The sequence below is a fragment of the Hippocampus guttulatus genome, chromosome 10 (genome assembly GCF_054856545.1).
Source record: "Hippocampus guttulatus isolate MCC_2025c chromosome 10, RoL_Hgut_1.0, whole genome shotgun sequence".
In the NCBI taxonomy this organism is placed as follows: Eukaryota; Metazoa; Chordata; class Actinopteri; order Syngnathiformes; family Syngnathidae; genus Hippocampus; species Hippocampus guttulatus.
In genome coordinates, this window is record NC_141270.1 from 6,573,962 (window position 1) to 6,588,954 (window position 14,993).

Sequence of the window (14,993 nt, forward strand, 5' to 3'; positions counted from 1 at the left end):
GTTGTGAAGTGGACCAACAACGGCTCATGCCGCAATATAGTTGATTGGTACACGAGCCATTGTTGAGCCGAGTACAACTGGCGCATTACCTTCACAAAATATTTATTTGATATATTTTTTATTTTTATTTTTATTATTTAATATATTTAACAGCAAATAGTTCAACCGAACCATAAAATTAAATCCAAAAAACGTCGCCTAGCATAATGCTAACATAATGCAAACATAATGCAATGTGCTACAAAGGGGCTAACGCGAATTAGCATAGATATTACAGTCAACATGAAACAGCAACACTTACAGTACAAAAAGAACATAAAAAAATGACTTACTGACGCTTCTTTGGGGAGCTTCCTGGCCCCCTTCTTCTTGTCCTTTATTTTTCTACATCTTTTCAGTAAAGCTCAGTTTTGAGGTACAATGTGATTAGACTCTGAAGGTGCACAAATCGAAATTTAGATTTACCTATATCTTGCAACAAAAAAAAAAGGCCCAATTAAAAATCTCCAATGATAAAGTGGGCGTTCGTTCTTTTTGTACGATTGGATATTCTTCCCATTCCGACTTTCACAAGGCCTTTATGAGCAGAAGACGCCTCCAGGGTCTCTCTTTTATGAGATATGTGTCGTATTGCATAACATTTGCAGTTCAGCGCGGCCATTTTGTGTAAGAGTTTCATTCCTTCCATTTCCTTTCGGCACATTTTTAAATGGGAATTAAAAAAAAAAAGTCGGGGGTGTCCTGCAATGATGCCGCAGTAAATGATTTATTATGAAAGCAGCCTCTTAAAAACAATCAGTCACTCGGGGGGGTTAGGAGGAAGTAGAGAGGCTGGGGTTGAAGCTGCGCAGTATGTGACCATGAAAGGAACAAAACGACACTAATTATGGAAATACATGTTTGTTTTTGGAGTTCGATAAATCCATTGAATCGTTTTTTTTAATCACACAGTCGTACGTCATTGTTACTTCTTGAAGAAATGAAAACTTCTACTGTGCGCAATAAATTTAATCCAAGCTGCTTTGCTGTTTAAATGGGGAGCGGTGGGAATTAAAACAGGAAGTAAAAGTACTAACAACGAGGAATTAAAACCTGCATTAATCCACCAGGATTGTACCTTTGGGTACTCACCAATGCAGGATTCGAGCTAAGGTAAGCCGTTTTAAGATAAACAGGATAACTTTGTTATTGTTTGACATTTATTGATACCTTTCACGCAAAAGAGGCTGTCAGTGTGAAATGTTTTCCTGGCATTCCTACTTGTGCCACTACCTCGGGAGCCAAGGAAGTTCGCTGGTCGATATCAACCCCCCCCACCCCCACCCCTCTGTATTGTTAACTTTACCGCAGAATAGCATCACAGTAAAAAGCAGACTTTGTCAGGTAGTGTGAAAAGGGCTTTTGAAACCTCTATCCCACAATTTGTATGACACCTGTTAAAACTGATACTGCTTTGCCGTTCCCACAACAGACAAACCCCAAGCTATACAATGGTGGTAATGTTTTAACACACACACACGCACACACACATGCAATCTTGTTGTAGCATCATACATGTGGACAAACAAATGTGAGGCCGTGATTACGCACCGACGCCACTGCTGTGTGTTATTAGCATGCGGCTATTTGTAATGTCAGGATCAGACGGACTTACAAAGCATTAACATGATGCATGAGACACACACACACATACACACACGTGCAGTGTGATGCACAAACTGGAGGCAAAGCAAGCAGTCCTCACCATTTAGCCTTATTAGCGCACACACAGTTTCCACAAAACAGACCCGATGCGGTTGCCGTGACGATTAACCTCATTTATCACCGTTATCCCCCCTCCCCCTCTCTCTCTCACACACACACATGCACACGCACGCAGAAAGCAATATACTGCTTGCGAGGAAGTTAAAAACGAGTGGTTGTAAACACCTGGGCTGCATCGTTTCAATGCCAAGTAAAAACTCATTCGAACAGCAGGAAGTGTCGACTGTACGAAATGTCGACTTTATGCTATGCTTAGCAACATGTCCAATCATTTCTCGCCGGCACGGCGTCGATTGGAGGTGAAGTGTGGCTGGCAGAGTCCATTACGTTCATTCACTTTGACCTTTTCATGTTGCGACGAAAGAAGAAAATGCTTCGGGACACTCAAGACATTCATGAACGTATTTTTGTAGTTTCAGACTTTCACATCCCGAGATGACGCAAATGAAGCTTGCCATGAGTCTAAAGCTCCCGGGAACCTCAAATCAGCTAAATTAACTGCTTGCGTTTGTGCTATGGGACAAAGGAAATGGGTGCGAGGTACACAAAAAGTGAGAACTACAGCCCCAAACAAACTAATTAGAGTTCTGTCACAGAAATTGAAGGGACTTGTTGAAGAAACTCTCCGTAATCGTCCTCCCGAGGCCAAGGCAAGGAGGGGAGAAGGAAATGAAGGAAACTTAAGCAGATTGTAGCTAGCGGGGCGTCATTCCCTCATGGCCGCTTCTGCCTGGGAGGTGGAGGCTCAATTGAGAGCCAGGCAGCGAGCTTGCTCCAAAGAAAACACGCTCGCTGCTGCAAAAAAAATGTGATGGGATGCAACGTGCGGGCAGGACTCTGAAGAAAGCGCTGCCTCAAAATGGAGGCAGGTGGTGTGAGCACGCACACACACGGGAGAGAGCAGAAGGTCCTTGAAATTTTATGGCGAGTTAGATTTATCTTTGCAGTCCTTTTTTCTTTGGCTCATTGCCTCTCAACCCGTCTGTACGGCCGTCTCCTTTGGGTGTTCCCATCATCCTCTTTTTTTTTTCTTTTCCTTCTCACCATCACCCGTTTTGGCTGACGTTTCAAGGCCGGCATCACTTCTTCTTTGCCCTCTTCTACTCCCTGATAGCCCTCATTTGCGTACTTGTGAAAGAGTCGTTAATGAAGAGGAGGTGCTGACCTGTGACTGCCCGCTTGCTCTTTGGACTCTCGGAAATGTTTTGGAGCGCAACTTTTTCTCAGGGAAAGTGTCGAGACAGTTTGCGGAGTCATTGTGGTGGACGGTTAAGCTAAGCAATTGTTGGACACTTTTGGGGGGAATGAATGCGAATGAACGGGGGTCGACTGCCGGAATTTAGGGAATGTGTTACTATTAAAAAAAAAGTAATAATGTCATGTGACCAACGTGAAATAAAAATGTTTACTTTCATTGAAATTGAGATTAATTTGCACTGTCCTATTAGAATAAAGCAATAAATGGAAGAAAAAAAAACGATCTTGGCGTTTGACACATTGCGTGTGTTTTCTTCACAGACACCTTTGCCAGCAAAGTGGCGGCCATCCAGGATCAGTACGCCGACGCCTCCATTGGCAACGTGACAGGCTCTAATGCTGTCAATGTTTTCCTGGGCATTGGGGTGAGTACCTTGAGGATCAGAATCATCTTCAAACTATGTTAAAAACACAAAGAATTTGACAGAGAGAAAGAGCGAAAACAAACTGCAGAGAAGGTCAGAAGGAGATGCATTGTGTGAGCTAGAGAAAGCCTCGGAGTCTGGAGTGGCAAGTAAGTATGTTAGAAAAGTCCAGGACATGTATGAGGGTAGCGGGAAAGTGGTGAGGTGTGACAGAGGAGTTGAAAGGCGGAGGTGAGAATGCATCAGGGATCCGCTCTAAGACCCCTTCCTCTTTGCAATAATGATGATGGGCTGACAGATGAGGTTGAACCGGAATCTCCGTAGACCGCGATGTTTGCAGATGACATTGTGATCCGCCACGGAAGCAGGGAGCAGTCGGAAGATTTGTAAAAGGGATGGAAAGGAGAGGAATGAGAATTAGCGGAAGATATATTGTATGTGTCTAAATGAGTGCGGTGGAGGAGGAGGAAGAGAGAGGCTACAGGGAGACGGGAGAGTGAAGGTGGAGGACTTTAAATACTTGAGGTCAATAGACCGGAGCGATGGGGAGTGTGGTAAGGAGGTGAAGAAACCGATCCGAGCTGGTTGGAACTGGTGGCAGGAAAGTGTCAGGGCGGTTACGTGATAGAAGAGTCTCTGCTCGGATGAAGGGAAAAGTTGATAAGACAGTGGTGAGGCCGCTCATGATGTACGGGTTAGAGACAGCGGCTCAGAAGAAACAAACAAGATGTTGGAGGTGGCAGAAGTTAAGATTTTCTTTAGGCGTGACCAGTATGGATCGGATCAGAAATTATTAGCTCATCGGAGAGACAGCCGAGGATAGATGTTTTGGGGAAAATGTTAGCGAGAGCCGACTTAGATGGTTTGGACACGTTCAGAGGAGACATAGTGAGTAGATTTGGTAGAAGGGTGAGGATGGAGCTGCCAGGGCGGAGCGCAAGAGGAAGAGAATGTTGATGGATGTCGAGAGGGAGGACATGAGGGCAGTTGGTGTTCGGAAAGGAGGATGCAGAAGATGCAAAATGATGAAACAATGTGGCAACCCCTAATGGGACAAGCCAGGAAAAAAAAAAGCCTATGATTGTTTTCATTTACTTTTCGCGAAGCCACCGAGTGGATTTTTGCATCTGAGACTCGTCTTAAATGATCCCAAAAATGCGAATTAGAGTGTCAGAGTAATGGCGACAATTAAAGCCACGTACATTGAAGGTAAATTCAACACAAGGTTTAGCTTCAACGGAGTTGTAGCCGGTCAGTGTTAATGTGGGACATAGAATTAGATCTCGCGCAGGGCCCGTAAACCATCACACAGGGACCTGCAACGCTTCAATGTGGCAAAACTACCATCCATGTTCATTTGCCATAACTGAACAAAATATAGCAGAAGGTGTCACAACATGAAAGGTTGAGAGGTTTCTTATCCGCGCCGTGCTTGCAATTTTTTCCCCATTGGGCACCCAAGGCAATCACAGCTTATCAAGTTCGCACATTGCCATTCCCTTGCATTGTTACACAACCATCGGTTTGCTGTTGTAAAGGCAGCCTAAGGTTGTCAATCCTTTTTTTTTTTTTTTTGGAAAGATCTTAACCTCGACTTAAGGTCTGATTTGTTGCGGGACAGGTGGCCTGGTCCATCGCCGCCATCTACCACCAGAGCAACGGCGAACCCTTCAGGGTGGACCCGGGCAAGCTAGCCTTCTCCGTCACGCTCTTCACCATCTTTGCCTTCATCTGCGTCGCCATGCTGATGTACCGGCGGCGGCCCGAGATCGGCGGCGAGCTGGGCGGGCCGCGGACTGCCAAGGCCCTGACCACCATGCTCTTTGTCAGCCTTTGGCTCCTCTACATCCTTTTCTCCTCGCTGGAGGCCTACTGCCACATCCAGGGTTTCTAGGATGGTGAAATCTGGTCCGGGGGGGTGGGGAGAGGGTGAAGTCGAGGTGGCCCGTTCGGTCTATCAATCCCTCCCTTTTCGCAGAACGACTGACGAATGAATGGATGAAGGAGTGAAGGATGTGCCAAGTGCACCTCAAAACACGCGCAAAAGAAATGGGGACATGGAGTCACAGGAACTATCTGAATGCATTTCTTGATTTAACTTAAAACAATAGACACTAAAAATAATGGTCTTAAATTTGCCGTACGTAGTTTGCACACTTGCTAGAGTTTTAAAGAGGTGCAACCCTGACTGATTTCGTCATGCTAGCGAGTCCGTACATGAGTGGACGATACTGACCACATGACCACAGGAAAGCCAGTATATATGTGTGTGTGCGTGCTTGTATATGCGTGTGTGTGTGTGTGTGCGTGTTTGTGGACATCACTGCTGCTTAGGGACTCAAGTACTGAGTAGTCACGTACTGTGAAAACAAACAAACAACCACAACAAAAACTCACCTCTGTTTTTGCCGCGTGAGACTGAAAATGCTTTTGTAAAGTATTCCATCCGTTTTGTTTGTTTTTTGTTTTTTCTATTGGCCTGTAGAAACGCTGAATGGTCATCCACGAGATGTAAATCAACTCGAGCTTTCCCCCCCGTCTCGTTGCGAATGTTTTTCCCACTCGCGCTCTCCCGGACATCTTTTCTGTTGCTTTGTACTGTAGGCGGATATGAAAACGCGTGCTTATACCTTTAAGAAGGCCTCGTCCAATCGGACAAAATGGCCGCCGTACCGTTTAAAACTGTTAAGAGTAGTTTGTGCGCGCATATATATATATATATATATCCATATATATATATATATATATATGAAATTGCGAGAGAGAGATTAATTTGTTTGTTTTCCTCCAGTGTATATGTACCAAAAAAAAAAATTGAAGTACCACCATCAGTCAAACCTCATTTTCTGATGCCTTGCTCCCATTCAGTTTCGTCTTCTGTGTATCTTAAACCACAACTCCACATCACTCTGAACAATCTGTGGACCATCCCAAAATCCTTGAAGGGCTGACCCCCCCCCCCCCCCCCCCCCATTTATGACAACTAATCCTGAACCCTAACTTGTCACCTTGCTTGTAGTTTTGTCTTTAGGGTACACATCAAAACATGACAATAATGCATAAAATTGATGTTGCATGAAACTGGGCGGCCCACCGAAACGTTTCCGGTTGTTGATAGTTGGGTGAAAGGTGTTCCATAGTTCTTCATCCTTGTGGTATTTTGACCGAGCCAAATGTATTCGGAGACGTGGGAATTGTTTAATCGGTGGGGGTAACGGCGTAGTGTCTCTCTTTAAAAGTCCTTGAAAGGTGAAAATATGTCTTGTAAATTTGACCCACCACCCCGGAAAGTGTAACTTTCTTAACAACCCTGCCATTTTTTTTTAAATCACCTAATATATGAGATAAGGCTTCCAAAAACATTTTGACACCCGAATGCACTGAAACCACGCCCCAATTAACTGTCAGCCGTCAATCAAATACCACTACTTGTTCTGGAAAAATGGATGCTACTTGACAAAGAATATTTCCTTTGCCGACATGTACGCTTAAATCCTCCTGGCGGCTGGAATATATCCTAATGGGTTATTACAGGGCTTTTCCAGGAAGCAACTACGAGGCGCTCTGAAGCAGAATTTTGGGGCAGAAACCGATTTTTCTCCCGAATCGTTTTGATTGTTTGCAAGTTAATGATCATTGGAGCAGTTGGCTGGAACCTTCCTGCTGATATGTAATATATGTCGGTTGAGATATTTAAAAATATATAATTTGCTCTTGTGTAGTTAGAAGCATAAATCCATTTCAATAAATTGATTTAACCTCCCACCTCCCCTTTGTATGAAACTGGAGGTGAGCAAGGACAAGTTTGGCATCAAAATTTAAAAATGGTGACCCTGAAATGGCGCTCGCCTCCCGAAATGACTGAATTCACACATCGTGATAAAAACAATAACAATGACACCAATCATTTACGCCCGACTCTTGCATGATGCACGATATTTTTTTTCCTCCCCCGTTTGGAGTTCTCCTTCAAGGCCTTCGAGTGGCAGTTTACCCCTGTTTTTGTCTAAGGGACGAATTTCTATCCGAATATTTGCTGCCCAAGTGACTGTACAAGGGTTTTTCTAGCCAAGGGATTCTTATATTTAAAAAAAAAAGTACTACACACACATTTATTCACCTTAATAGCTTGTGAGAACCAAACGATGTTGAAAATTTCTCGATGTATTTGTCTCTTCACTGGCATGGCGCTGAAGGTTTATACACTGTAAAAAGTTGCGCTTATTGACGGAGGCTGCCACTTTTTTTGTGTCACTTCGACTGTTGGCTTTCGGGTGCTGGCTTTACGTGGTCGGATTTGCTGAAAACGTTCACGCTCGCCCAATCTGTTTGAGCGCACGAATGAAACGCTCGTAGTTGCGAATTCGTCGGTGTTTGCATCCAAATTAGGTCGCTAGCCTTTTGTCTTTGAACGGGGAACGAAGCTGATTTTTGCGATTTGTTTTGTGTGACAAAGAAAATGTTGCATTCGAGGCCATTGGAAATTTGGGTCATTTTTCTGATTAATTTGGCCTCGGCGCTTACTGTACGTACAATAAGGATGAACATAACCAAGAGATTTGCGCTTTTTCTTTGGCTTTTTGGATTGTCACAGAACGGTACGAGTCTGGAAAAATGGCAACAACGTTAAAAGCGTCACTTCCTATTGTACTATGTCATTTGGGAATACATCGTGACAATGTGTTTGGCTTTTTCTTTGAATTACTTAATGATGGCCAAGAAGAAATCATCAACAAATCATGCCAATCTTCGTAAAACACAAAATGGACCTGATGATGACTCATCATCGTCGTCTGTGCCTCAAAAATAAAGTTCCAAGCAAGTTGGAAAGTTTCCCAGTGTTTTCGAATGCAGCATTAGCCCAAGCTAGCGTGATGCTAACGAAGCAGAAGCGGACACTTTTTTTTTTTTTTCAATGAAGGAAAAAGATTTGCACTGACTTTGTGGCTTTTGTGAAATGGCTACTGCTAAAAAAATTTTTTTGTTTTTTTGTTTTGCTAATGTTGCTTACGATGTAAACAGCCACCTTGTACCTAATGTAAAAAAAGAAAGAAAAACAACTACATAATGATACGATTTACCTCCTGGTGAACTTCCTGACTGATTGAGCAATGGATGAATGGACAGACAGGAACGGCAACCGGGACGACGGCGTGAAATGATGCCAAACAAGAAGCGGAGGAGTAGGGAGGGGGTTGAAGTTACAGCCATATTTCGTCGATTTGTGAGTCAGCAAGCATATGCGTTTATTGTCCCTCGTGTCGTATCTGTCCTCGATTGCTTAGGTCTTTTTCACTTGCAGAAAGCGGAACGCGAGGCAGCGACCAGTTTGTCTATCTTCATCTATCTCCCATGTTTTTCGGGAATGTCAACGTGCTTACTTGTGGACACGGTGCATGAATGCTAATGTGTGTGTACATGGTAGAGTTATAGAGAATCGTATTCCATGATCCAATTTAAAAAAAAAAAAAACGTACAAAAAAAAGGTCCGAATGCTGTACAGATTCAGGATTTTTTTTTCCCATGTTCTTTCTTTGAGCTGTTTTGGGAGCAAATTGCACATTACAACAAAGGAGTATTATGGCCACATAAAAAAAAAAAAAAAAGATTACGCACAAAAGATAGTTGTGTATTTTCAGGAATTAAGACGCATATACTGCAGGGGTTGGATATTATCAAGATAAAAAGAAATAATCTAAAAATGTCACCTTTAACCCTTTCATGCACCCTGTAACCTGATAACATGATAAACTGTCCACTGTAGTAACCGCTGTCACTGAAATCTTTTTTTTTTAAAAATCACAATCTTTAGCATGCACATTTGTATTTTTTTTAATTGACATTATCCTTACATGATTGTCAAAATAAGTTTTCACACTTTAAGTTAAGTCAAAATAAGTTTTCACCAAAAAAAAGTTTTTGCAAGAAAATTTTTTTTTGTTGTTGTTTTCCAAAAAAACTTGCAAATGTGACTTTGGCAGCTATGCTGGTGGGCTAATAGAGATAGACTATGAGCTCAAAAATGTCTGAAAAATATACAATATCAATCTTCAAAAAATGACAATGTCTCAAACATAGGATTTTTTTAAATCTATTATTAAACATACCACTTAAAACCTGCAAAAATACCCAACCTAAATCTAAAACTTTAATCTCCAAAGTATGCTCTGTAAAACAAATAATAAAAAAAATCATGTAACTACTTTGTATGACCGAACCCTTGAAAATATTACTTTAATCTGTAAAATAAAATAAAAAAATTTTATCTCCAAAATGTATTTGAAATTACGGTATACTTGATTTGTAAAATTAGTCCTTATTTCATGTTGGGGATCAAAAGTTGGATATTTTCGCGCTTACGTTGCTAACACTATGAGAACACAATTTTTTTGTTCTCAAAATCGATAATCTTGCAAATGTACGAATCCTGAAATTGACTTTGTATCTTGAACTTTTTAATCACATCTGACTTCACTTCTCATAAAATGAAAACTTTTCTTTCAAAATTGTACACATTTATTCTCATACAACTATGATTTGAATCTTGAAACTATACAAAGCTTTTTTCATGACTGCTTTTTGTTTTGTTTTGTTTTTTGCTCATTTCAATGTGGTCCTAATACTCTTTCATACATTTCAGATTATTTTTTTTCTCAAAGAAAAACGTAGACGAAAAAGGCAATATCTGCTATTGTTGTCGGAGAACGACGGCTGATACTTAAAACTTATTTTGGCATGAAAGAAATACTATTGTGTATATACTGTACAGTGTTATTAGAAAATAAGCGCAGGTGGCCATCATCGCTACCCCTTAAGAGAAATATTTATTGGGGGGGAGGGGGCCGGGGGGGGGCATTATTGCAGTCTAGAATGACATACAGTAGAGTTTATTGCCTTTTGGGGGACGTTGCTTGTTTCTTTTCACCTTTCTTTAAATTCCACACGGGCCATTTCAGACGGGCTTTTATTCCTCCGTTATTTACGTTGATCGGCCTTCACGATTGGCTCCACCTACTCGCTGTTATTCCCATCATGCTTTGCTCCATCCACTTTTATCCCACAGGGTGCAGTTTGCCAATTGTAATCATGTTTTGGGAAAATAGGGTTTAGTTTTTTTTTTGCCCTTGGTCCTCTTTGTGCGTCAAGGTGTTTTGGCTTAGCGTTGAATGATTCTTAATCTTATTTGTCGGAGACCAACAGGGGAAGTTAATTGTGTGTGTGAGGTGTGCGCATGCGTGCGTTCGTGCGCCTGTGTGTGTTGCCACTGTGACTGCTCTCCATGGTACTTCTGATGAAAAATCCAATAAAATAAAGTTTGGGATACCCTGTTTCAGAGACACCACGACTTCAGTATTTCACTATTGTGTGTGCGTGTGTGTGTGTGTGTGTGTGTGTGTGTGAGAGAGAGAGTGAGTTTCGGCTTGTATACAAATTTATTCTTGTAAAATTACCACATCATTCTCGAACGTTATCTTAAAAATACACAACTTGATTCTTGAGAGATTTTGGCTTGAATCTTGAAATGACACCATTTTTTTTTTTTATCTAGAAATTATTTTTAGTCTCAACAATAGGCAACTTTTCCGCACCAAATTTTTACTAATCTTGAAAATGTGAATATTTACCTCCAAAATTGACATTATTCTCATGAATTTACTACCAAATAAATACATATAAATATTGTAAACGTAAGTCACTTAAATATACAAAGCTTAAAAATATACAACCTTGTTATTTTTCTCCTGAGCAATCATGACTAATCTTGAAAATATACAAATATTTATCTCTGAGGTACAGTACATTATCGGTATGAATTTTTCTCATCAAATTATGAGCGCACGCAAAAATATACAACTTGATTAAAAAATATATTACATTTTATCTCGAATTATTTAAATAAAACATTTTAAAACTTTTATTTGCAAAAATTTACAAGTGCAGTCTGGAAAATTGAAATGTCATATATTCATACAGTATGTATGTGCGTGTGTGTATATATAATATATATATATATATATATATATATATATTTTTTTTTAATCCTGAAACTAAACTTTTTATCTTAACATTTTTGAAAATCTATCCTAGTTCGACATAATTTTCATGACATAAAGAGAGTGCACTCCATTCATTCATATTGACAACACAACACATCCAAGCCTGCCGACGTTCATCCGTTCTACGGCCAGCGTGTTCCTTCTTTTTGTGCTTCGCAACCATTTACCACAATGCTAATTAACCGTCTTGTCTTTTTGATTTGGCGGACAGCGGCTTATTAATTCTGTTTATGCAGACGTGTAATAAAGCAGCATTGTCTCCGCTCGCTTTGCAGTGCTCGTCGGACTGTGATGATGAGGATGAGGAAGATGATGATGATGATAACAATAATAATAGTGGAGTGGTTCTTCTGTCTGCCGCTATTGTTTTCGCATTCATGGACACGGCGTCCTCCGCGTGGAAAAAGACGCTTGTCAACGAATAGACCTTTGTGTTGATTCCGTCGTGATAACGTTGCTTGTCACAGTTCACTTTTATCATACCGTCGATCTTCAAGGATGGTCTCCATCCGAATAAACGCCTCCCCTCAAATGTACGCCTCGGCCAAATTGATGCGGTTGACAAAATGAGACTCAATTCATCGAGCAAACCAATTAATGAGAACCGGCTCGATAACGAACCTAATCAGTCAGTCTGAAATAAAACACGTGGGCACGGTCTTATGGCCGTGCACCAAGGACAATACACAAAGAAAACACCTCCGCCCAAATCTCGGGAAAAAACATTCGTACAAACGTTAGAACAAAATAAAACATCATCCTATCGTCAAACTAATGGCACATTGGCCTGGTCTCAAGGCCATGCAGCGGGGACATAAATACACACGGAAACGGTTCAAGTGCTTACAAATTCTCTTCCTGAATGGGAAGAAGACCAAACACAAAGCTCGAGCAACAAACTGCAAACTGCATATAATTCACTTCCAGAATGTCTTTTCGGAACAAAGGGCCACATGAAAATCACATTGGCATGGTTTCACGGCATGCCTTATCCATCCAAAAGTGACATATCCAGGTGTGGGACAGTTTTCCTTTGGCTCCACTTTAAAAGTAATTAAAAATCCATGACAGATATATGCGTCGCTGGCTCGCCAGATGTTCGACCTTCAACTGCCTCTCTTTGGTCTTTGCGCATCGTGTGCCGCCACCGCCATCTTCCTGAGTCGGTAGCAACAGCCTGGCTTCTGCCGGCTGGCGTGCTGACGCCACTTGAAAGGGGGGAAAAAGAAAATTATTTTTTCTGGTGGAGCCTTGCAAGTGCTGAACCAGCAGCTGGTGAGGTCACAGGCTGTGACAGTCGAAACTCTGTAACGGGAAAAGGCTTTCTTTTATTTTCAGTTCTTTATTTTTTTTTCCAAATATTGACTGCCAGCGAAATGAAGCCTTTTAGGGACGGCGGTCACTACAGCGGACAGCCTATCATGTTATCAGGTTACAGGTTATCATTATTGGTGCATGACAGGGTTAATGCAACAACATGGATTTTTAATGATCTGTAAATAGCGCTATCATGTCACAAACACTCACAGATTGCTGATTTTTTTTTTTCCCCCTCTGTATTGCAGGAGCTCGCTGACTCTTCAACGGCCAGTTCCTCCATACACTTTGGTGACTCCTGCTCTACGTGGAGGTAAGAAGAAGACAAAATTAGCCGATGTGTCACGGCTGTCTAGACGTGAAATCTGGCTCACAACACACTTCCTCGTCTCTCGAGTCGATTTTTATTCTGGCCTTAGAACGAGACTAGAATCAAAATACGGGCCAGACTTGTGAGCAGACTTTTTTAATAGACCCCCCGCCCCACACACACACACACACACACACACACACACACCTCCACACCACCACCATCTCCAGTGTACGGAGAGATGCTCCACATGTCAATTTGATGTGGCTTTCTGGCAGGTATAAACCCTCTCCGCTATTTTAGAGGAGAAGAGGTCAGCAATAAAGAGCTTCACCATAGTCATGAAAGATTTTTGTAATGTTTAGCCTTCTGAAGCAAGGCATTCTGTATCGGTCATTACACAAATTTCTCCGTTTAATTTGAGGCGTGCCGCAGGGCTCTGTTTTCCGCCCCCACCCCCTTTCATTGTCATTGAAGGACATGAGTTCATTTGAAGACTGCGTCATCCATTGTGTTTTGTGAAGTTGTTGACATTTCTATGAGTCATAAGTGAAGCTGTCTTGGGAAGTGACGGTGTCTTGGACTCGCTAGTTAAAGACAAAAATTCAGGCATTCTATGACTTTGGATACAGCGCGTCACCATTCATGGACATCCAATTGTTTGCTTCGATGTCTAGGCCCAGGATGACTAGGATGACTAATATCTTGAAATTTGTCGCTTGTGAAAATTTCTCTGCCGTTAATTGAGCTAAGGGACAAGTTACAAGCAACTTAGAGCAGTAGTCCTCTGGCTGAGAATGCAGGTTATCCGAATCCGCTGATATTTGGCGCAAAATCGATGAGCCCACCAAAGATTTGTGTATGTGAGGCGTGATTACAAACGCAAATACTGTGTCCAACCTGGTTTAAACATCGTCCGACAGATGAAGTGTTTGTATGTGGCCATGTACAAGCAGCTGTTTTTCACAGAACCACACACACACACACACATACACAAGCAGATTAGAATGAAATGTCAGGCAAATACCAGAGCCTGAACTCTGCCCCGCATCCAGCGTGTGTGATGCTCTTGCACATAAATGATGGCATTTGAAGCATTTTAGATGATTACATATGATGAAACACAAAATAGCGCTGAGGTGAAAACAAAAAGGGAGAATGTTAACTTCTCACCGTTTGAACAAACCGTGTGTTGGCTCTGATTGATGATCCCTTCGGAGCCTGAATTTTGAACAAACTACACATCCTATAGCTCCTATAACATGCTACTTTTGATCATCTTGGTGTAGGTATGGTGTGGTACAGGTGTCAATTTTAGCTCGAGTTCTTTCAATAGACCAAAATACAGTCTCTCTCTCTCTCTCTCTCTCTCTCTCTCTCTCTCTCTCTCTCTCTCTCTCTCTCTCTCTCTCTCTCTCTCTCTCTGTCTCATCATCATTACCGAAGCCCCCATGGATGCCTCCTTTCTCGACTGCTCTCTTCCTTCTACACAAACGACTACCCTTCAATGCACCCAGCTGTCAAACTCCAGAAGTTTGCAGATGGCACCGCTCCACAATATATGGTCCTGGTTTAAAAAAAAACAAAAAAACAACTGAGATAAAACAAGAGCATTGATTCGATCATGACCAACAAAATCTTCTTCATCCATATGTGCGTACTTTGCTGTTTGAAGTGGTTCGAGATGAAAGAGGAGAGTCCCACCTTACCACTTAGTGTACCAGCACCACCACTACCACTTAGCACGAGTGCCATTTGTTTTGTTCCTACCAAATCATCCCTCGAGCCATCGACTTGGCTACTGCATTTCACTTCCTACATGCTACATCCTAACTTCCAATTGACCATCTCTCTCCTACTTTCTATTCCCTTCCTCGATGAATCTAATGCGTACTCCCTACCGCCTTCATCAACCACCCTTTC

General features: G+C 41.9%; 1 protein-coding gene across 3 annotated transcripts in view; it reads left to right on the forward strand.

Moving 5' to 3' along the window:
* Positions 1–10,725, forward strand: part of slc8a1b (solute carrier family 8 member 1b) — a 90,806-nt gene extending 80,081 nt beyond the window's left edge. For all 3 annotated transcript variants that reach the window (XM_086122001.1, XM_086122002.1, XM_086122000.1), the window contains exons 10-11: positions 3,283–3,386; positions 5,008–10,725. In XM_086122001.1, coding sequence (XP_085978127.1) covers positions 3,283–3,386; positions 5,008–5,280 — 377 coding nt within the window. In that variant the 3' untranslated portion in view covers positions 5,281–10,725. The remainder of the gene's footprint in view (positions 1–3,282; positions 3,387–5,007) is intronic.
* The last annotated feature ends 4,268 nt before the right edge of the window (positions 10,726–14,993 follow it).